The sequence below is a fragment of the Mobula hypostoma genome, chromosome 1 (genome assembly GCF_963921235.1).
Source record: "Mobula hypostoma chromosome 1, sMobHyp1.1, whole genome shotgun sequence".
Lineage (NCBI taxonomy): Eukaryota > Metazoa > Chordata > Chondrichthyes > Myliobatiformes > Myliobatidae > Mobula > Mobula hypostoma.
The window spans coordinates 149,309,877-149,333,064 of record NC_086097.1 but is presented as its reverse complement, the minus strand read 5'-3'; the positions used below and the strand labels follow the sequence as shown (position 1 = coordinate 149,333,064).

The window sequence follows — 23,188 nt, the reverse complement described above, 5'->3', positions numbered from 1 at the left end:
ACACACTCAAATTTCCGTTATATTGTAAGCATTTTCCACAGTGAAGACTGATGCAAAATTCTTAACTTCATCCGCCATTTCTTTGTTCCCCATTACTACCTCTCCAGTGTCCCATTAAAACAATCTGAAATCCACTTCCGCCTTTCTTTTACTCTTTATGTATCTGAAACAACTTTTGGTATCCTCTTTTGTGTTATTGGATAGCTTACCTTCATCGTTATAGCAATTTTTAGTTGACGTCTGTACATTTTCAAAACCTTCCCAATCCTGTAGCTTCCCACTAATTTTTGCCCTCTCTTTTCCATTTATGCTGTCTTTGACTTCCCTTCCCAGCCATGGTTGCCTCATTCTTCCTTCAGAATACTACTTCTTTGGATGTAACTATCCTGCACCTTCCAAACTGCTTCCAGAAACTCCAGCTTTTGCTGCTCTACCGTCATCCCTGCTAGCGCCCCCTTCAAATCAACTTTGGCCAGCTCATCTCTCAAGCCTCTAATTCCTTTTACTCCACTGTAATACTGATAAAATTTTATTTTGTCACACTCAAAATGCAGGGTGAATTCTAACATATTATGATCACTGCCTCTAAAGGATCCTTTTACCTTAACCTCCCTATGCAAATTTGGTTCATCACATAACACCCAATCCAGAATTACCTCTTCCTGAATGGGTTCAACCATAAGCTGATCTAAAAAGCCATCTTGTAGGCATTCTATAAATTCCTTCTCTTCAGATTGATTTTCTCCAACCTACCTACATATTGAAATTCCCCCATGACTATCACAACATTGCCCTTTTTACATGCAATTTTCAATCTCCTGTTGTAATTCATACCTCACATCCCAGCTACTGTTCAGATGCCCGTATCTAACTCCCACTAGTATCTTTTTACCCTTGCTCTTTCTTAACTCTACTCACAAGGATTCTACATCTTACGATCCTAGGTCACCTCTTTCTAAGGATTTGATTTATTTTTTCCCCAAAACAGAACCAGCCTACCCACTTTGCATATCTGCCTGTTCTTTCAATACCTTGTGTATCCTTGGATGTTGAGCAACATGATCATCTTTCAGCCACATGACAGTAATGCCCACATTATCAGGCCTGCCAATTACTAGATGCATTCAAATACAACACCCTTATGTTTCATCATCCTTGTGTATTTTGTCCCCATGTTACCAGAAGTTAAATTATTATCCCTTTTCTAAATTTTGTCTTTTTATTTATTCTGGAGAATTTTGCAACCTCTCCTGCACCGTCCCCTTTACTTTGTGCTCTTTGTATCAACCTGTTGAACCTACAATTTAAAAAAACACTTCAACCCATCCCACTGACTCTTACCTGCCTATCCTTCCTCACAATCTCATCACACACTGCATCAACTTGTATACCAACTGCCCTATCCTCTGCTCTGTCACTCTGGTTCCCATCCTCCTGCCAAATTAGTTTAACACTCACCCCGCCCCCCCCCCCCGAACTGCTCTGGAAAATCTTGGTTCCTCTTGACTTCCAGTGTAACCTGTCCTTTGTAAATGTCATACTTTCCTCGGAAGAACTCCCAATGATGCAAACATCTGATACCCTAACCCCTGCCCCTATTCCTTAGCAATGCAGTCATCTGCCAAATCATCCTATTCTCAACCTCAATGGCATGTGGCACACGTAGCAATCCAGAGATCTTTTGAGATCCTGCTTTTGCTTTCCATTTAGTTCCCTATATTCTCTCTTCAGGACCTAAGTATTTTCCTACGTATTTTCCTTCATTTTCCTACGTATGCCTTTAGTACCAGTATATACCACGACTTCTGGATATTCCTCCTTCCCCATTAGAATGCTGTGGACCCGATCAGAGACCCTATCACCTGGAAGGCAACATCCACGGAATTTCCTGTCATCTCCTATGTAATTCTCTATCACTATTGCACTCATCTTCTACCACCACCCCCTCCATAATATACCATTGTGAATTAAGGGAAAGGTATCTGGTGTTCTGCATACAAATGTGCTTGTCTCCATGAAGGAAAAAAAGCATAACAAACCAGAAGCCCCCAGTGAACTTCTTCGTAACTTATCAGAATCTTTAAGGTGGTCAAGAAATTTTGCCCGCAACAGTCATGGGTTGTCCTGACACTGAAATCACTTTAGCCCAGAAAAGTTTCATCAACTCCTCAAAACTCTCATGCAGGTTAGTAAGACACAACTTGCCCCATAAAAAGCCATGCTGACTGTCTCTCCAATAACTTCCCTACAACTGACATGAAACTCACTGTACACTGCATTGACATAGCTTCCAGGATTATCCCTATCTCCCTGCTTAAATAATCAAACAATCTTAAACTACTCATCAGTTCTCTGGAACCTTGTCTGTGTAAAAGATATTGGTCAAGGCCTCAGCAATTTCATCTCTTGTCTCTCTTATTGCCTGGGGCATATCCCATCTGCCTGTGTGATTCTCTAAGCTAGAGGATTCATCAAAGATATGCTTGTGCCAACATGATTACGACTTTTCAACTAAATTCCAACCTGTGATTTTGTTGAGACGTGCTCTTTTTGCTTGAAATGAATAGATAACACTGGCCTTCCTCTTCCTAGTTCCTGATGTCTCTGCTTGTGCGGAATTCTGCTTTGGCTCAAGGATCAATGGCTCAGAGTTTCCTGGTTAATAAAAATGAAAAGTCATTAAAATTCACATCTGGACATGCCACTACAGTTACATTATTTCAAATTTCAACTTTTGCTTAAATGAACATAGCTAATAGGAACAGGACCTTTGACCTGACAAGCCACCCATTTTCAATCATGAAGTCTTGTGTCAATAACTTAAACAATGAACTATCCAAATAAAGGCAGTAACACCAGAGAGTACCGTGCAGGATAGTTTTTTGCAGCAACATATAGAGGTACCAACTAGAGAAGGGGCAGTGTTGGATCTCCTGTTAGGGAATGAGATAGGGCAGGTGACAGAGGTTTGTGTTGGAGAGCACTTCAGGTCCAGTTACCACAATGCTATTAGTTTCAATATAATTATGGAGAAGGATAGGTCTGGACCCAGGGTTGAGATTTTTGATTGGAGAAAGGCTAACTTTGAAGAGATGCGAAAGGATTTAGGAGTGGATTGGGACAATTTGTTTTATGGGAAGAATGTAATAGAGAAATGGAGGTCATTTAAAGGTGAAATTTTGAGAGTACAGAATCTTTACGTTCCTGTTAGGTTGAAAGGAAAGGTTAAAAGTTTGAGAGATCCATGGTTTTCAAGGAATATTGGAAACTTGGTTCGGAAAAAGAGAGATATCTACAATAAATATAGGCAGCACGGAGTAAATGAGGTGCTCGAGGAATACAAAGAATGTAAAAAGAATCTTAAAGAAATTAGAAAAGCTAAAAGAAGATATGAGGTTGCTTTGGCAAATAAGGCGAAAATAAATCCCAAGAGTTTCTACTGTTATATTAATAGCAAAAGGATAGTGAGGGATAAAACTGGTCCCTTTGAGTGGACAGCTATGTGTGGAGCCAAAAGAGATGGGGGAGATTCTGAACAATTTCTTTTCTTCGGTATTCACTAAGGAGAAGGATATTGAATTGTGTGAGATAAGGGAAACAGGTAGGGAAGTTACGGAAACTATGATGATTAAAGAAGGGGAAGTACTGGAGCTTTTAAGGAATATAAAGGTCGATAAGTCTCTGGATCCTGACAGGATGTTCCCTAGGACCTTGAGGGAAGTTAGTGTGGAAATAGCAGGGGCTCTGACAGAAATATTTCAAATGTCATTAGAAACGGGAATGGAGCCAGAGGATTGGCGTATTGCTCATGTTGTTCCATTATTTAAAAAGGGTTCTAAGACTAAACCTAGCAATTATCGGCCTGTGAGTTTGACGTCAGTGGTGGGTAAATTGATGGAAAATATTCTTAGAGATGGTATATATAATTATCTGGATAGACAGGGTCTGATTAGGAACAGTCAACATGGGTTTGTGCATGGAAGGGCATGTTTGACAAATCCTATTGAATTTTTTGAACAGGTTACTGGGGAAGTTGACGAGGGTAAAGTGGTGGATGTTGTCTATATGGACTTCAGTAAGGCCTTTGACAAGGTCCCACACGGAAAGTTGGTTAGGAAGGTTCAATCATTAGGTATTAATACTGAAGTAGTAAAATGGATTCAGCAATGGCTGGATGGGAGACACCAGAGAGTGGTGGTGGATAACTGTTTGGCTGATTGGAGGCCGGTGACTCGTGGTGTGCCTCAGGGATCTGTACTGGATCCAATGTTATTTGTCATATACATTAATGATCTGGATGATGGGGTGGTAAATTGGATGAGTAAGCATGCAAATGATACTAAAATAGGTGGAGTTGTGGATAATGAAGTAGGTTTTCAAAGCTTGCAGAGAGTTATAGGCCAGTTAGAAAAGTGGGCTGAAAGATGGCAGGTGGAGTTTAATGCTGATAAATGTGAGGTGCTACATTTTGGTAGGACTAATCAAAATAGGACATACATGGTAAATGGTAGGACATTGAAGAATGCAGTAGAACAGAGGGATCTAGGAACAATGTGCATAGTTCCCTGAAAGTGGAATCTCATGTGGATAGGGTGGTGAAGAAAGCTTTTGGTCTGCTGGTCTTTATAAATCAGAGCATTGAGTATAGGAGTTGGGATGTAATGTTGAAATTGTACAAGGCATTGGTGAGGCCAAATTTACAGTTTTGGTCACCGAATTATAGGAAAGTTGTCAACAAAATAGTATGACGACAAACCAAGTTATCAGAAGATTGACGCTAATGAGAGAGAGATAAGGGAGACAATGGAGAAACATTCAAAATGCTAATAAGAGAGAAGAGAGAGATTAACGAGAAAGAAATACAATTCAGATATTGACAGACCGTTTGCTTTGAACCTGAACTGTTTGAAGTTTGATCGACAGGCAATACCCCAGCAGGGGGATAAAAAGAACAGGTTCGCTAAGGCACGACTCACACGAGATAACGAGACCCTGGAAGAGCGGTGTGCCCCCACAAATCGGTGGGAGTTTGGAGGTCTGGTTCAAGGGAACCGACCATAAACTCACAGGGTGAAAAAGTATGATCGGCGGGAACCTGGTGTGTGTGTCCGCCCTTGCCTGGGTGCCGGGTTCACCGCGGAAGAACCGTCGTATCCGGAACAGAGGGGTCACAGTCGGTGACCACAGCGGGATAGAAGACATAAAAGGGTCCGCCCGAAAGCCAACTGCGAAGAACATCAAAGGTCTCCTTGAATCAAAACTTGCATTTCTCTCTCTCTCTCTCCCCCACCCCAACGGCACAACAGCAATTACTGCAAACTGCACTAAGCTGAACTCAACTCTGCGTCACTTAAGACTGATCATTTTACCCCAAGACTGCGATAGAGCTTGGTTGATTCCTATTACCCTAGTTCTGTGTACATGTGTGTTTTATCATTGCTAACCTGTTGCATTTATATCCTTACGATTAGAGTACTGTGTTACTTATTTCTTTAATAAAACTTTATTAGTTTCCAGTAATCCAGACTCCAACTAGTGGTCCATTTCTGCTGGTTTGGCAAACCAGTTACGGGGTACGTAACAATAGAGAGAGTACAGAGAAGATTTACTAGAATGTTACCTGGGTTTCATCACCTAAGTTACAGAGAAAGGTTGAACAAGTTGGGTCTTTATTCTTTGGAACGTAGAAGGTAGAGGGGGGACTTGATAGAGGTATTTAAAATTATGAGGGGGGATAGATAGAGTTGACGTTGTGACAAGAATACACAATAGATTAAGATGTTAGCTGTCCTGTGTGATCAGCAGTTGGTCTGCCACCTGTCTTCAGGAGAGAGAGAGATAAGGAAAACAATGGAGCAGCATTTGGAGATGTGTAATGAAGGGACGGGAGAGAGAGTAACAGAAGGCGGGAGCTGTCAAGAGCAGCTCCCCCTTTGAACCCTGAACTGTTTGAAGTGATGGACAGGCGATACCCCAGCAGGGGGATAAAAAGGGACAGGTTCGCTAAGGCAGGACACACACGACACCCGAGGTAACGAGACTCTGGAAGCGGCGCGCCTCTCACAAGTCGGTGGGAAGCTTTTGGACGGCTGATCGCGGGATCAAGCCATAGACGCACAGGGTGGAAAGGCACGATTGGCGGGAACCTGGTGTGTGTCCACCCTTGCCTGGGTGCCAGGTTCAGCGCAGGGAAACGATCGTATCTGGAAACGGAGGGGTCACGGTCGGTGACCTCAGATGACATCACAAAGGACTCGCCCGAAAGCTGACTGCGAAGGTCTGTGTGGAAGCTGTGTTGAATATTCATTCGTTTTGCTCTCTCTCTCCCCCCCCCCCCCCCCACTGTCCATCATCATGGCAACGATTACTGCGAACTGAACTAAATTGAACTGGACTTTGTGTCACTTTGAAACTGGTCATTTACCCCTAGACAACGATAGAGCTTGATTAATCTTGTTATCTTAATTCTGTGTACATGTGTGTTTATCATTGCTGAACTGTTGCATTTAGTATCCTTTTTGATTAGAGTACTGTGTGGCTTGTTTCTTTAATAAAACTTTCTTAGTTCTAGTAATCCAGACTCCAACTGAGTGATCCATTTCTGCTGGTTTGGCAACCCAGTTACGGGGTACGTAACAACGTGGATAGGCTTTTTCCATTGAGAGTGGGAGAGATTCAAACAAGAGGACATGAGTTGAGAGTTAAAGGGAAAAGTTTAGGGGTAACATGAGGGGGAACTTCTTTACTCAGAGAGTGGTAGCTGTGTGGAACGAGCTTCCAGCAGAAGTGGTTGAGGCAGGCTCAATGTTGTCATTTAAAGTTAAATTGGACAGCTATATGGACAGGAAAGGAATGGAGAGTTATGGGCTGAGTGCGGGTTAGTGGGACTAGGTGAGAGTAAGAGTTCGGCACGGACTAGAAGGGCTGAGATGGCCTGTTTCCGTGCTGTAATTGTTATATGGTTATAAATGCTAAGTTAGGCTCCATCTGTGGAGAGACAAACAGAATTAATGTTTCTAGTAACTTCAGTTTTAAAACCAAATCTAGAAACAGGTTTAAGCAAGTCATAAAATATAGAGAAAGGAAAAGGGAAGAGAAGGGAAGACCTATGAAAGATTAGAAGGCAGTTGAAATTAAATTAAAAGTTATGAGAGAACAAGGCAAAATAAAAGAATCCTGAAAAGTACAAAATTAGATCAGAGATCATGAACACAGAACATTGAACAATACAGCATAGTACATGTCCTTCCACTGTGATGTTATGCTGACCTTTTAACCTTCTCCAAGATCAATCTTATGCTTCCCTCCCACATCGTCCTCAATCTGCCAAAAGCAGCTATCAAATTAGCACTCAATAAATTGAGTGCCATGATTAACAAACAAGAAACTGCTAACTCTGGTGCCTTTCACATCCTTGCTGGGGACTTCAATTAGGCTAGCTTGAAGAATACTCTGCCCTACTACAATCAGTGCATTACCTGCAGCACCAGAGGATACAACACAGTCGAGCAGTGGTACACTATCATCAAGAATGCCTACTGCTCTATCCCTCGACTGTATTTCAGTAAATCTGAGCATCTGGCTGTCTTCCTCCTACCTGCTTATAGGCAGGGAATAAAGAGCAAGATACTAGAAGAAAACACAAAAAAGGTCACTGGAGGCAATGGAGCAGCTACTAGGCTCCTTTGAGTCAGTGGACTGAACCATGTTCATGGGCTTAGAGGACCTGAATGAATATGCCACGATTGTCAAGCTTTTATAAAGATATACATGGAGAGATATCACCATCTACAAGCCCTGGTTGAGTTTAAAACCAAGGGATTCAAAACCTGCCGTGAATTAGATCGGTGGTGTTCAGTACTAGCAATCCAAAAAATTACAAGGGGTCCAAATATGCCCTCCAGAAAGCCATCTCACATGCAAAGTGGCAATTCAAGACTAAACTTGAATTGCAGAGAGATGCTTGATAGCTATGGCAGAGCCTGAATGTCATCACCTCCTATCATACAAAGCAAAACCAAACAAGATAAATAACAAGGTTGGTTTCCCAGATGAGACCATAAGACCATAGATAGAGGAGTAGAATTAGGTCGTTTGGCCCAAAGTCTGCTCTGCCATTTCATAATGGCTGATCCAATTTTTCTCTCAGGCCCAATCTCTTGCCTTCTCTCCATATCCCTTCATACCCTGACCAATCAAGAATTAATCAGCCTCTGCCTTAAATATACATAAAGACTTGGTCTCCATAGATGCCATTGGCAAAGAATTCCAGATTCACCACCACCTAGCTAAAGAAATTCCTCCTCATCTCCATTCTAAAAGGACACCCTCTATTCTGAGGCCGTGTCCTCTGATCTTAGACTCTCACACCATTGGAAATATCCTCTCCACATCCACTCTATCACGGTTATAATGAGGTTTCAATGAGGTCATTCCTCATTCTTCTGAATTCCAGTGAATACAGGCCCAGAGCAATCAGATACTCTTTATATGACAAGCCATTCAATCCTGGAATCATTTTCATCATCCTGCTTTGAACCCTCTTCAGTTTCAGCACATCCTTTCTAAGGGGCCCAAACCTGCTCACAATATTGCAACTGAGGCATCACCAGTACTTTATAAAGTCTCAACATTACATCCTTGCTTTTATATTCCAGTCCTCTTGAATCAATGCTAACACTGCATTTGCCTTCCTCACCATTGACTCAATCTGCAAATTAACCTTTAGGAAATCTGCACAAGTACTCCCAAGTCCCTTTGCATTCATTTTTTAAAATTTTTCTCTATTTAGAAAACTGTCAACCCTTTCATTGCTTCTACCAAAGTGCATGAGCCTACACTTCCCGACACTGTATTCCAGCTATCATTTCTTTGCCAATTCTCCTAATCTGTCTAAGTCCTTCTATATCCATAAGACCATAAGACAGAGCAGAAGTAGGCCATTCAGCCCATCGAGTCTGCTCCACCATTTTATCATGAGCTGATCCTAAATATCCTATTTAGTCCCACTGCCCCGCCTTCTCACCATAACCTTTGATGCCCTGGCTACTCAGATACCTATCAATCTCTGCCTTAAATACGCCCAATGACTTGGCCTCCACTGCTGCCCGTGGCAACAAATTCCATAGATTCACCACCCTCTGACTAAAAAAATTTCTTCACATTTCTGTTCTGAAAGGGCGCCCTTCAATCCTGAAGTCATGCCCTCTCGTACTAGACTCCCCCATCATGGGAAACAACTTTGCCACATCCACTCTGTCCATGCCTTTTAACATTCGAAATGTTTCTATGAGGTCTCCCCTCATTCTTCTAAACTCCAAGGAATACAGTCCAAGAGCGGACAAACGTTCCTCATATGTTAACCCTCTCATTCCCGGAATCATTCTAGTGAATCTTCTCTGTACCCTCTCCAATGTCAGCACATCCTTTCTTAAATAAGGAGACCAAAACTGCCCACAGTACTCCAAGAGGTCTCACCAGCGCCTTATAGAGCCTCAACATCACATCCCTGCTCCTATATTCTATTCCTCTAGAAATGAATGCCAACATTGCATTCGCCTTCTTCACTACCGACTCAACCTGGAGGTTAACTTTAAGGGAATCCTGTACGAGGACTCCCAACTCCTGTTGCATCTCAGAACTTTGAATTCTTTCCCCATTTAAATAATAGTCTGCCCGTTTATCTTTTCTGCCAAAGTGCATAACCATACACTTTCCAACATTGTACTTCATTTGCCACTTCTCTGCCCATTCTTCCAATCTACCTGCCCTTCCACTTATCTTCGTATCATCAGGAAACTTTATATCAAAGCTATCAATTTCATCATCCAAATCATTAACATATAACGTAAAAAGAATCAGTCCCAACTCACGACCCCTGTGGAACATTACAAGTCACCAGCAGCCAGTCTGAAAAGGCTCCCTTTTTTCCCACTCTTTGCTTCCTGCCAATCAGCCACTGTTTTATCCATGCTAGAATTTTTCCTGCAATCATCATCATCAGGTGCCATGCCCAGTTTGAGCTTTGACTGCCATGGCCCACACACTCCTGTTTCGGGTCAAGTGGATCAATTCATTGGTATTCATTTCCAGTTCTCTGGCTGCTGTCTCCATCATCATTTGTCTTTGTCTTCCTCTTGCTTCCTTCCCTTCAATCTTTCCCATAATTACCATGCATTCTAACTCCTCTTTCCTAATCACATGTCCAATGAAGTTACTTTGCCTTTTCATGATCTCATACATTGTTTCTTTTTTTGTGTTTGCTCTGTTCATCACATCCTCATTAGATATGTTTCGTCCATATTCTTTGCATCCTCCTCATAAACCACATCTCTGCTGCTACAATTCATTTCCTCATGTTACTAGATATTATCCAACATTCTGAGCCATATAACATAATTGGATAAACGTAACATTTCAGTACTCTGAGGTGGGTTGTCATGCCTAGGTTAGTATTGGTCAGTATACTCTTCATTCTTGTAAAGGTGTCTTTTGCCATCCCTATTCTTCTTTTGATGTCCATGTCGCACCCGCCATCTGATGTCACCCAGCTTCCTAAGTAGCAAAAGTTCTGTTTTATGTCTTCCCCGTTTATTCTCAGCCTGCAGATAGGATTCTCCTTCTTTTTGGATATCACCATACATTCTGTCTTTTTGCAATTGATAGATAGACCCATTTTTGCACTCCTTCAACAATTATATCAATTAAGTTCTGTAGTTCTTCCTCCGTACTTGCAATTAACACAGTGTCATCTACATATCTGAAATTATTGACGTTTTCACAGCCAACTTTGACTCCCAAGATGTCTCTTATTTTTTGTAATATCGTTTCATTGTACACATTAACTAAATCAGGGAGAATACACACCCTTGTCTAACGCCTCTCTTGATTTTCATAAACTGACTCACTTCTCCATCTATTCTTACAGCGGCAGTTTGTTCCCAGTACAGATTTCTGCTTAGGTGGAGGTCTTTCAAATCTAGATCTAGAGTTTTCTGTAATATTTCAAATAACTTATTGTGCTTCACTTTATCAAATGCTTTTGTGTAGTTGATAAAACAAAAAAATCTTTTTGAACTTGAATAGCTCTTTCTGATAGTATCCTTAACATCAATATTGCGTTTCTTGTACCTTTATCTTTCACAAAACCACATTGTTCGTTACCTATTTCAGCTTGTATCTTACTTTTAGCTCCTGTCATCAAAATTTTTAGAAGTATCTTGGTGATATGACTCATTAAACTTATGGTCCTATGTAATTCACATTTTATTGCTCCAGCTTTCTTAGGAAGAGTGATAAATACTGATTTTTTCATCTCTTCTGGTATTATTCCAGTCTCATAAATGTCATTGATTAAATCAGTAAGTTTTTCAATTCCATAGTCTTCAAGGCAATAATTTGTTCTATTACTAATTCATCAGGACCTGCTGCCTTTCCTTTCTTCATCTTATTTATTGCATTACGAACTTCAGATTTTAAAATACTTGGACTTTCAATGTTTTTCTTAATTTCTGGTTTTTCGCTTCGATCGTCTTCAAACAATTCCTGAATATACTCAGTCCATCTGTTCATAATCTCATCTTTTTCCATGATAATGGTACCGTCCTTTGCTTTCAAGCATCCACCTGAAGAACAGAGGAGCTTTTTATCAGTGATATTCTTGATTTGTTGATGTAACCTTTTTGGATCAGTAATAAGGATTCTTTCTATTTGCTCACATTCTTGGTTTAACCATTCTTCTTTGGCTTTTTGACATAAGCTTTTAACTTTTTTATCTAAGGACTTATATTCTATAGGATTTGCCTTCTTCCATCTCCTTTCTTCCATTAGATTTTTGATTTCATCTGTCATCCATTTATTCTTTGTGCTTTTTTCTTTTTTAGGAATCACTGACTTTGTTGATTCTACCAAGGCATCCTTTACAGAGTTAAACTTCATTTCTATATGATTGTTATCATCTTCAACAGGTTCTATTTCTAGACTTTGAAATCTATTCCTTACTTCAATTGTAAATATTTGTCTTAATTTTTCTTCTTATTAATTGCAAGTAGTCAAGGGATTGTTCAGGTTTTTGCTTCCTTAGTTTTTCAAGTTTTACTTTTACATGACATGGTACTGAGTTATGGTCACTATTACAGTCTGCACCTGGATATGTTTTACATTGAGTCACTGAGTTTCTAAATCTTTGGGAGATCTAAATGCTAAAGTAGGACAAGGTGCTGATGATACCATAGGAAAATTTGGACTCGGGGAAAGAAATGAAAGAGGTGAGAAAAGGGTAGAATGGTGCAAGACGAATAATCAGGTCATTATGAATACCTACTTTAAAAACTATCCAAGGCGCTTGTGGACCTGGCCAGGTGATAACACTAGAAATCAAATTGACTTTATTACTATTCCTGCAATACCATGGGCTCATAGCTTGTTAAGCAGCCTCATGTAGGCACCTTATCAAAGGCCTTCTGAAAATCCAAAAACCAAGAATCAACCGATTCTCCTTTGTCTATCGGGCTTAGTCATAATCAGAGTCATACTTTATTGATCGCGGGGCAAATTGGTTTTCGTTACAGTTGCACCATAAATAATTAAATAGTAATAAAACCATAACTAATTAAATAGTAATATGTAAATTATGCCAGGAAATAAGTCCAGGACCAGCCTATTGGCTCAGGGTGTCTGACACTCTAAGGAAGGAGTTGTAAATTTTGATGGCCACAAGCAGGAATAACTTCCTATGATGCTCTGTGTTGCATCTCGGCGGAATGAGTCTCTGGCTGAAGGTACTCCTGTGCCCAACCAGTACATTATGTAGTGGATGGGAGACACTGTCCAAAATGTTACTTCTTCAAAGAATTCTAAAAGATTTGTCAGGCAAGATCTTCCTTTGAGGAAACTATGCTGACAGTGGCCTCTTATATCATTTGCGTCCAAGTACCCTGAGACTTCATCCTTAATAAAGCTAATCTTTAATCTTTAGACATGGAAGCACCTTCACAAACATCCAAAGCCCTCAAAGGCCATGTGTTATCAGTCTTTGAGGCTGATGTTCGAACATCCTTCAGAGTGGTTAACCCATGGAAAGCATCTGGCCCAGACGGTGTTCCTGCCCAAGTAGAGGACCTGTGCTAATCAACTAACATCTTCAACTTCTTGCTCTGGTGATCAGAAGTACCCACTGCTTTAAGCATGCTTTAGTCATACTAGTTCCTAGGAGGAATGTGGTAATCTGCCTCAATATTAATCGTCTAGCAGCACTTACATACACTATGGTGAAGCCATTCAAGTGGTTGGTCGTGAAGCCTATCAATTCCTGCCTAAGGAGTGACCCGGATCCACTCTAATTTTTCTACTGGTACAACAGGTCAACAACAGATGCCTTTTCATTGGGCCTTCACTCAGCTCTGGAACATCTGGACACTGAAGATGCAAACATTAGGATGCTCTGCAATGACTGCAGCTCAGCGCTCAACACTATCATCCCCTCGAAACTAATGACCAAACTCCAAGAGTTAGACCTTGATAACTTCCTCAGAATCAGGTTTATTATCACCGGCATGTGACATGAAATTTTTTTAACTTAACAGCAGCAGTTCAATGCAATACATAATCTAGCAGAGAGAAGAAAAAATATAATAAATTAAAGTACAAGTAAATCAATTACGTATATTGAATAGATTTTTCAAAATGTGCAAAAACAAATACTGTATATTTAAAAGAAGTGATGTAGTGTCCAAAGATTCAATGTCCATTTAGGAATTGGATGGCAGAGGGGAAGAAGCTGTCCCTGAATTGCAGTGTGTGTGCCTTCAAACTTCTGTACCTCCTACCTGATGGTAACAGTGAGAAAAGGGCATGTCCTGGGTGCAGGAGGTCCTTAATAATGGACAGTGCCTTTCTGAGACACCGCTCTCTGAAGATGTCCTGAGTACTTTGTAGGCTGGTATCCAAAATGGAGCTGACGAGATTTACAACCTTCTGCAGCTTCTTTGGGTCCTGTGCAGTAGCCCCTCCATACCAGACAGTGATGCAGCCTGTTAGAATGCTCTCCACGGTACAACTATAGAAGTTTTTGAGTGTATTTGTTGAACTCTTCAAACTCCTAATGAAATATAGTTGTTGTCCTGCAATCTTTACAACTGCATCGATACGTTCGGACTAGGTTAGGTCCTCAGAAATATTGACACCCAGGAACTTGAAACTGCTCACTCTCTCCATTTCTAAGCCCCCTATGAGGATTGGTATGTGTTCCTTCATCTTACCCTTCCTAAAGTCCACAATCAGCTCTTTCGTCTTACTGATGTTGAGTGCCAGGTTGTTGCTGTGGCACCACTCAGTTGGCAAATCTCACTCCTGTACACCCTCTCGTCACCACCTGAGATTCTACCAACAATGGTTGTACTGTCAGCAAATTTATAATTGGCATTTGAGCTATGTCTAGCCACACAGTCATGTGTGCAACTGGATTCTTGTATTCCTCACTGGCAGACCCCAGCTAGTACAGTTTGGCAACATCAGCACAGGTGCAACACAAGAATATGTGTTTAGACCCCTGCTTTACTCACTTTATACCTGGACACTGTGTGGCCAAGCACAGTTCCAATGTCATATTTAAGTTTGCAGATGATACTACTGTTGTTGGTCAAATCAAAGATGGTGACGAATCAGCAAATAGGAGGGAGATTAAAAAACTGGTTGAGTAGTGCCACAACAACGACCTCTCATTAAATGTCGGCAAAAATAAAGAACTGATTAGACTACAGGAGAAAAAAAGTCAGATCCATGAGACAGTTCTTATTAGGGGATTGAGACAGAAGGGAGTCAGTAACTTTAACTTCCTTTGCATCATTTTATCAGAGCAATAACTGGCACTAACATGTAAATACTATCTCAAAGAAAGCATGATAGCACCTCTATTTCTTAGAAGTTTGCACTGATTCAGCATGTCATTTAAAACTCTGACAACTTCACCAAATGCACAGTTGGTTGCATGGTCTGGTATGGAAACACCAACGTCCAGGAATGGAAAAGACTACAGAGAGTGGTGGATACAGACTAGTTCCTCACAGACAAAGCCCTCCCCACCACTGAGCACATTTTCATAGAGTGCTGCCTCAAGAGAGCAGTGCCCAACATCAAAGAGTTCCACCATCCAGGCCATGCTCTCTTCTCGCTCCTACCACTGAACAGGAGATACAGAAGCCTTGGGTTCCTCAATTCCATATTCAGGAACAGTTATGCATGAAGCCCAAAGAAATGGTAGGAGATCTTAAATGGATTTTTTGCATCTATATTTACTCAGGAGACAGATACAGAGTCTATAGAAGTGAGGTGAAACAGCAGTGAGGTCACAGACTTATATAGATTCTAGAGAAGGAGGGGCTTGCTGTCTTGAAGCAAATTAAGGTTCACAAATCTCCAGAGCCTGATAAGGTGTTCCCTTGGACCTCATAGGAGGCTAATGTAGAAACTGCAAGGGCCCTAGCAGAGGTACTTAGAACATCCTTAGCCAAGGGTAAGGTGCCAGACGATAGGATAACATCTGTGTGTTATGCAAAAAATGCTCCAAGAATAAGCTAGTAAATTGTAGGGAGACTGATGTTAGTAGTGGGTCAATCATTTAGAGGTATTCTAAGAGGTAAGGTGTATAAGCATTTCGCTAGACAGGGCTTGATTAGTTAACGTGGCTCTGTCATGTCATCTCTAACCAATCTGTGCTTTTCGAGATGGTTAGCAGGAACGTTGATGAAGGAAAGACGGTGAATATTGTTTACATGGACTTTAGCAAGACCTCCAATAAGGTCTCGCATAGGGGTTGGTTAAGAAAATTCAGTTGTTTGGCCTTCAGGATGAAGTAGTAAATTGGATTAAACAGTTGCTTAGCAGGGAAAAGCCAAAAAGTTGTAGTACATAGTTGTCTCTCTGACTGGAGGACTGATTAGTAGCCTGCCATAAGGATTTTATTGTTTGTCATCTCTATTAATGATTTCGATGAGATTATGGTAAACTGGATCGGCAAATTTGCAGATGACATCAAAATCGGGGGCATAGTGACAGTGAGGAAGGATGATAAACGATGCAGTGTGATCTGGACCAGCTGGAAAAAGGCAGATGGAATTTAATGCAGACAAGTGTGAGGTGTTACACTTTAGAGGGACAAACCACAGTACAACATACACAGTGAACAGTTGAGGACTGAGGAGTGCGGTAGAACAAAGTGATCCGGGAATATGGATACATAATTCGCTGAAAGAAGTGTCATAGTAGGGAGGGTTATAAAGAGAGCTTTTGGCACATTGGCCTTCATTAAGCAGAGTATTGAGTACAGGAGTTGGGATGTATTGTTGAAATCGTACAAGACATTGGTGACACTAAATTTGGAGTATTGTGTGCAGTTCTGGTTACCTATCTACAAAAAAATAAGAAGATTGAAAGAGTACAGAAAAAATTTACAAGGATGTTGCATTGATGAGGACTTGTAGGGAAAGATTGAATAGATTAGGATTTTATTCCTTGGAGCATGGGAAAATGAGGGGAGATTTGATATCAGTATACAAAATCATGAAATGTATTAACAGCGTACATGCAAGCAGGCTTTTTTCCACTGAGGTTGGGTGAGATTGGAACTAGAGGTCTTAGGTTAAGGGTGAAAGGTGAAATATTTAGGGGGATGCGGAGAGGGAAACCTTCTTCACTCAGAGGGTAGTGCAAGTGTGGAACTAGCTTCCAGCAGAAGTGGTTCAAATGCAACATTTAAAAGAAGTTCTGATGGATGGAAGTAGTACAGAGGGATATGGTTCAGAAGCAGGTAGATAGGTCTATGCAGAATAATGAGCTAGATGGGCCAAAGGGCCTGATTTTGTGCTGCAGTGCTCCATGGTTCTAAGTACCAGAGGCAACACCAAAACAGACTTGAGGGACCATTACAGGAACCCTTCCATGAATCACACGGAGTCAGATTTAGCTTGAGTAGACAAAGGTGCCTCTTGGATGAGTCTCCAATGTAAAAAAAAGAGTTCAGTCAGGCTAATGGGGTAAAAAAAAAATGTTCAGAGTTCTGCAAGCCTCCATTTAAGAATGCAAAGGACCTTTAGGTCATCCTAATTAAGCATAGGAGTGTTGAGATGGGGAGGTGTAGGGGACAGGAAGAGAATTGTGTCCAAGGCAAATATAAGCTGGTTGGGACTAGGACATTGTCAAGATGGTGGCGGGCATGAGATGCATCATGGGTGAACATAGAAAGAGACAAGTCAATGGGAAAAAGAACATATCAATCTGCAAAGATTTATTTTAATTTACCATCCCACTTTACTGTTTTTGATCATCCTTCAGAGGCTGGTGTTTTCATTGGGACTCAACACCCCTTTCTGTAATTGAACATTAGACTTCTATACAGGAAGAACCAGTCAGCCCGAGTTCGCAGCAATATCACAAGTTCCAACACATTGAGCACTGGTACCAGCACAGTCTTGTGCTCAGTCTGGTGCTGTCTCATAACTGTGCTGCCAAATCCAGCTCAAACAGTATCATCAAGTTTGCTGATGATACAACAGTGGTTGAACTCATCGGCATCAATGATGAGTGGGCATACAGAGAGGAGGTAGAGAAGATATCCAAAGGATGTGAAAACAACAACCCGAGCCTCAATGTGGACAAGATGATTGTGAACTTCAGGAAGTCTCAGGTTGACCATTCTCCATTGCACATTAATGGCTCTGCCATGGAGAGGGAAGAACATAAAGTTCCTTAGTGTGCACATAACAATTTAACCTGGACTCACAACACCACCTCATTAGTCAAGAAGGCACAGCAACATCTATACTGAGGAGACAGAGGCATACATGGCTCCCTGCACCCATTCTAATAACGTTCTACAGGAACACCTTTGACAGTGCCTTTCTTGTCTGGCTGCATTATTGTGGTACAGAAGCTCAAGGAATCGGACCACAAGGTGCGAGGGGCAAGTAGAACATTACTGAAAGGATCACAGTGATTTTTCTCCAACCTATTTGTGACATTTACTGGGAACATTGTATATGAAGGGCCCAAGGCATCGCTGAGGATCCTTACCCACAATCCCATAATCTCCTTTACCCATTACCATCAGGAAGGAGGTACAGGAACATCAGGACTAGGACCACCAGACTAACTAACAGCTTCTCCCCCGCCCCCCAGGCTATGAGACTAATGAATACCCTACCACCACAGAGGTCTCGTTACTAGGACAGCAAGCTGCTTACTTTATTGCTTACCTGTCTACACATTTCACATGCATTTTGAATTAGACAGGATCTTATTTGCAGTAATTTTTTTTAATTTACTGTGTGTGATATATGTATTGTGGGTGCACTGCGATGCAGAAGAACATTATTTCATTTGGTTATATATATATTATATATATGTGTGTGTGTGTGTGTGTGTGTGTGTATATATACACACACACACACACACACACATTTAAAAGACAATGAACTTGAACTTTGAACTACACTGTTCCAAAGCAGACCAACTTGAGCTCAAGAATCCATGAACCCATTATAAAATAAAATAATTTCAAATAATTGGAATTCAAAAAGCCTAATCTGTTAGTTTGCTCTATCACTGGATACCACATGGGGAGTCCATCAAACAAGGCCCAGTTTTGTAGAGATTCCCCAGCATTACTTTTCGATCAAGCAATAGAAACACATCTGGCTGAAATTCAATAGTGACTGTCGGTGGTTGAAGTAGCAGACAAAAGGGAAGAACTTTTTTCTTATTATTTTGATTTGCTAATATGTTTATTTTTATTCTATTAATTTAAAATTTCATTAAATACTTTTAAATACCTAACAAATGTCAGACACACAAGAACTTTAAAATTATAACAGCATTAAAAATACATCCCACAGCAAAGTTGTGGGCATGGTTTAGCCTGTTTAAGAAAGACTCTTATGAGCAGGGTTTGCTCATTACAGGAGGGCCTACTGTGGTGCACAAAGAAACTTGGATAACTGAGCTGGTAGGATTTCTTTTCTTTATTTCCAAACTTCATGATACTGAAAATTGGCAAATCTCTGAATTAGCAAGATACAACTTCTAAATCCCTGATAAATATGGGCAAAATTATAACAAAAGTATTTGAATGCATGCAAATGCTGGATTATATACCTTGGACCTAAAGAGAAGACATCAACTAATTTGCAAATGATAAACAATGGAAGGTCCACAAATAACACACATCAAAGTTGCTGGTGAACGCAGCAGGCCAGGCAGCATCTCTAGGAAGAGGTACAGTCGACGTTTCAGGCCGAGACCCTTCGTCAGGACTAACTGAAGGAAGAGCTAGTAAGAGATTTGAAAGTGGAAGGGGGAGGGGGAGATCCAAAATGATAGGAGAAAACAGGAGGGGGAGGGCTAGAGCCAAGAGCTGGACAGGCGATTGACAAAAGGGATATGAGAGAATCATGGGACAGGAGGCCCAGGGAGAAGTGGGAAGGGGGGAAAACCCAGAGGATGGGCAAGGGGTATAGTCAGAGGGACAGAGGGAGAAAAAGGAGAGTGAGAGAAAGAATGTGTGTATAAAAATAAATAACAGATGGGGTACGAGGGGGAGGTGGGGCATTAGCGGAAGTTAAACTGAGTTTAAAAATGACATCCAGACGTGCAGAAAATAACTAAAATTATAAATAGCAGTTATTTTATTTTTAAGACTAGAATGTTAAGTAAAAGTTATACTCATGTTTCACCTCATGCTCCCCTTAAACATTTCACCTTTCACCCTTAACCTGTGACCAGATTCAGCTGGACTTTATCAATTCTAGAAACTATTTCTTATGAAAAGATTATTCTCGATTGGGCACAGTGCTGTTTTATCATATTTTTGGGCATTCTTCCTAAAATGAATTGGCCTATTAAAATCAAGTTGCTGTTATACCAACCTGAGATATCAACAGTTACAGGTTCTTCTTGATTTTTTTGTGCTTCATCCTCTTTTACTTTTGCATTTGATATTCTTCGTTCTTTTTTGAAATGGGATCCTCTTCCCATTTTTCTCTCCTCCTTTTCTTTATTAACTCGGTGCTTAGCAACTGGCTTACTCTTTGCAGCGGCAGCAGCTGCTGTAGCAGCTTTAACAAGAGCTAACCAATCCTGTAATAGAAGTCTCAATTAGAGCCGTTTCCAACAATTTTGAAAAAACATATCCCAAATACTATAAACAAGAGAAAATCTGCAGATGCTGGAAGTTGAAGCATACTAAACCTGGTTACATTTCAATAGAGATTATTGGGCTTCTCTCCTCCAGTCTCAACAAGCTTAATTTCCAAAGTTACAGCATTCACCAAGAAATTTAGCTAGCACTGAAGCAACAGGTTACACTGGCAGAGGTAAAAACAAAAGGCCTCTGTAACTGCCTCAACACCAAATCAGAAGGTAATCTTTAATTCTAACTACGTGCAACAAGTGTCGGTAGATTTGGGCTCTGCTTTGATATTTAATATCTTACTATTTAATGAACAGCAGCACTGGAACAATACTTTCAAATAACAAACAATGCTAATGTTCAGGATACTGGAAGGAAAAAAAGACCATTTTATTTTTGATAGCTAATAACCTGAATAAGGTTCAGGAAGCTATTATCCGCCAACCATCAAGCTCTTGAACAAGAGGGGATAACTTCACTGAACTTCACTCATCCCAACACTGAATTGCTCCCACAACCCATGGACTCACTTTCATCTCAAGCTCTCGATATTTATTGCCTATTTATTATTATTCTTTCATTTGCTTTGTTTCCCATTTGGAATTTGCATAGTTTGTTGACCTTTGCACATTGGTTGTTTGCCAATCTTGCTCTGTTATGTTTTTTCATTGATTTTATTGTGTTTCTTAATACTTACTGTGAATACCCGTAAGAAAAAGAATCTCAGGGTAGTTTCTGGTGACATATATGTACTTTGATAAATTTAGTTTGAACTTTGAACTTTTAATTTTGGAAAAAAACAAGTTACCTAAAAATAATTTTAATTTCAGGTATTGCCCAAAATGCATTGGATATAAGAAATAACAAAAAATTTCTTTCAATGTTGAAATCAAAATCACTTCCATCACTTGCACGGGCAGATTATTCCACACTGACCACGCTGAGTAATGAAGTTTCACCTCATGCTCCCCTTAAACATTTCACCTTACACCTTCAACCCTTCACCACTAGTTACAGTCTCACACAAACTCAGTGGGAAAAGCCTGCTTGCATTTACCCTATCTATACCCCTCATAATTTTGTAAACGGTCATCAAATTTTCCCTCAATCTTCTATGTTCTAGGGAACAAAGTTCTAACCTTATAAATCATGTCCTCCAGTCACAGCAACATCCTTGTAAATTTTCTCTGTATTATTCCAATGTCATTTTACAACCTTCCTGAAGCTAGGTGACCAAAACTGCAGACAATACTCCAAATTAGGCCTCAAAGACTGAAACAATTTCAACATAACATTCCAGCTCGTATACTCAATCTGAACAACCTGTGCACTTATACTTCCCAACTCTTCCTCTGCTACACTGACAACTGCATTGGCACTGCTTCATGCACCCATGCTGAGCTCATCAATTTTATCAATTTTGCCTCTAACTTCCACCCTGCCCTTAAATTCACTTGGTCCATCTCTGACACCTCCCTCCCATTTCTCGATCTCTCCATCTCTAGAGACAAACTGTCAACGGACAACTTTTATAAACCTACAGATTCCCATGGTTATCTCGACTATACCTCTTCCCACCCTATCTCCTGTAAGAATGCTATAATACCCTTTTCTCAGTTTTTTCACCTCCACTATCCTTCTCCTTTAAAGAACAGGGGTTTCCCTCTCTCTACTATTGATGCTGCCCTCACCCGTATCTCCTCCATTTCCTGTACATCCATGTTCATCCCATCTTTCTGCCACTGTAACAGAGATAACAGTCCCCTTGGTCCTTACCTACCACCCCATCAGCCTCTGAATCCAACACATTATCCTCCACAACTTCTGCCTTTTCCAAAGGGATCCTACCACTAAACATATCTTTACCTCCCTCTCCCGTCCACTTTCCACAGGGATCACTCCCTCCACGATTCCCTTGTCCATTCATCCCTCCCCATAAATCTCCCTCCAGGTACTTATCCCTGCAAGTGGCCTAAGTGCTACACCTGCCATATACCTCCTCCCTCACCTCCATTCAGGGCCCCAAACAGTCCTTCAGGTGAAGTAACAATTCACCTGTGAATCTGCTGGGGTCGTCTATTGTGTCTGGCGCTCCCAATGCAGCCTCCTCTACACTGGTGAGACCCCTCTTAAATTGGGGGACCGCTCCATTAAGCACCTCCACACCATCCACTGGAAGTAGGACTTTCCAGTGCCAAACATTTTAAAATCCAACATGTTGATTCATTCTTTTCTGCCAAGATGAGGCCACCCTCAGGGTGGAGGAGCAACACCTTATATTCCATCAGGGTACTCTCCAACCTGATGGCATAAATATTGAATTCTCTTGCCTGTAAACATTGTTCTACCCTGGATTGTCCTCCCAAAGTCCAACACCTCACACTTGCCTGCATTGAATTCCATCTGCCAACTTCAGCTCATTTTTCCAGCTGGTCCGGTTCCCACTGCAAGTTTTGATAGTCTTCCTTGCTGTCTACTACACCCAAAATCTTGGCATTATCTACAAATCTAGTTAACCACATCATCATATAGGTCATTGATAGAGGACCCACCAGTGATCCCTGCTGCATCCAGTCAGAGAAGCATCCATCCAGTACCGCTCTCTGGCTTCTCCCACAAAGCCAATGTCGAATCTAATTTATTACCTCATATTGAATGCCAAGCAACTGAACCTTCTGGACTAACCTCCAATGCCTCCCACTCCATTACCTCTAAAACAACAGAACCTCAGAATACTGAGCTGCCAATCCTGCCCCTCCTGCAACTAATAATGGCTACAGTATCATAAATCCGTATGTTGATCCATGCCCTGAGCTCATTTGCTTCTTGCTTTGAAATATGCAACTCAGAACATTAGTCCCACCATGCTCAACCATTTGCTTCCTTACCCTGAGGTCTTAACAACATGCCTCCACACCACTCCACCATCTGCTCCACTCCTCATGCAATACTAGCAAACCTTCCCGTTAAGATGCGTCCTCCTCCAGATCTCAAAGAGAATTATTTTCT

General features: G+C 41.0%; 1 protein-coding gene across 6 annotated transcripts in view; it reads right to left on the bottom strand.

The window, feature by feature from the left end:
- The window catches only part of phf20l1 (PHD finger protein 20 like 1), a 121,100-nt gene that overhangs the window by 58,617 nt on the left and 39,295 nt on the right, over positions 1-23,188 (bottom strand). For all 6 annotated transcript variants that reach the window (XM_063057782.1, XM_063057773.1, XM_063057755.1 and 3 more), the window contains 2 exons: positions 19,917-20,127; positions 2,524-2,655 (listed from right to left, as the gene is read on the bottom strand). In XM_063057782.1, coding sequence (XP_062913852.1) covers positions 2,524-2,655; positions 19,917-20,127 — 343 coding nt within the window. The remainder of the gene's footprint in view (positions 1-2,523; positions 2,656-19,916; positions 20,128-23,188) is intronic.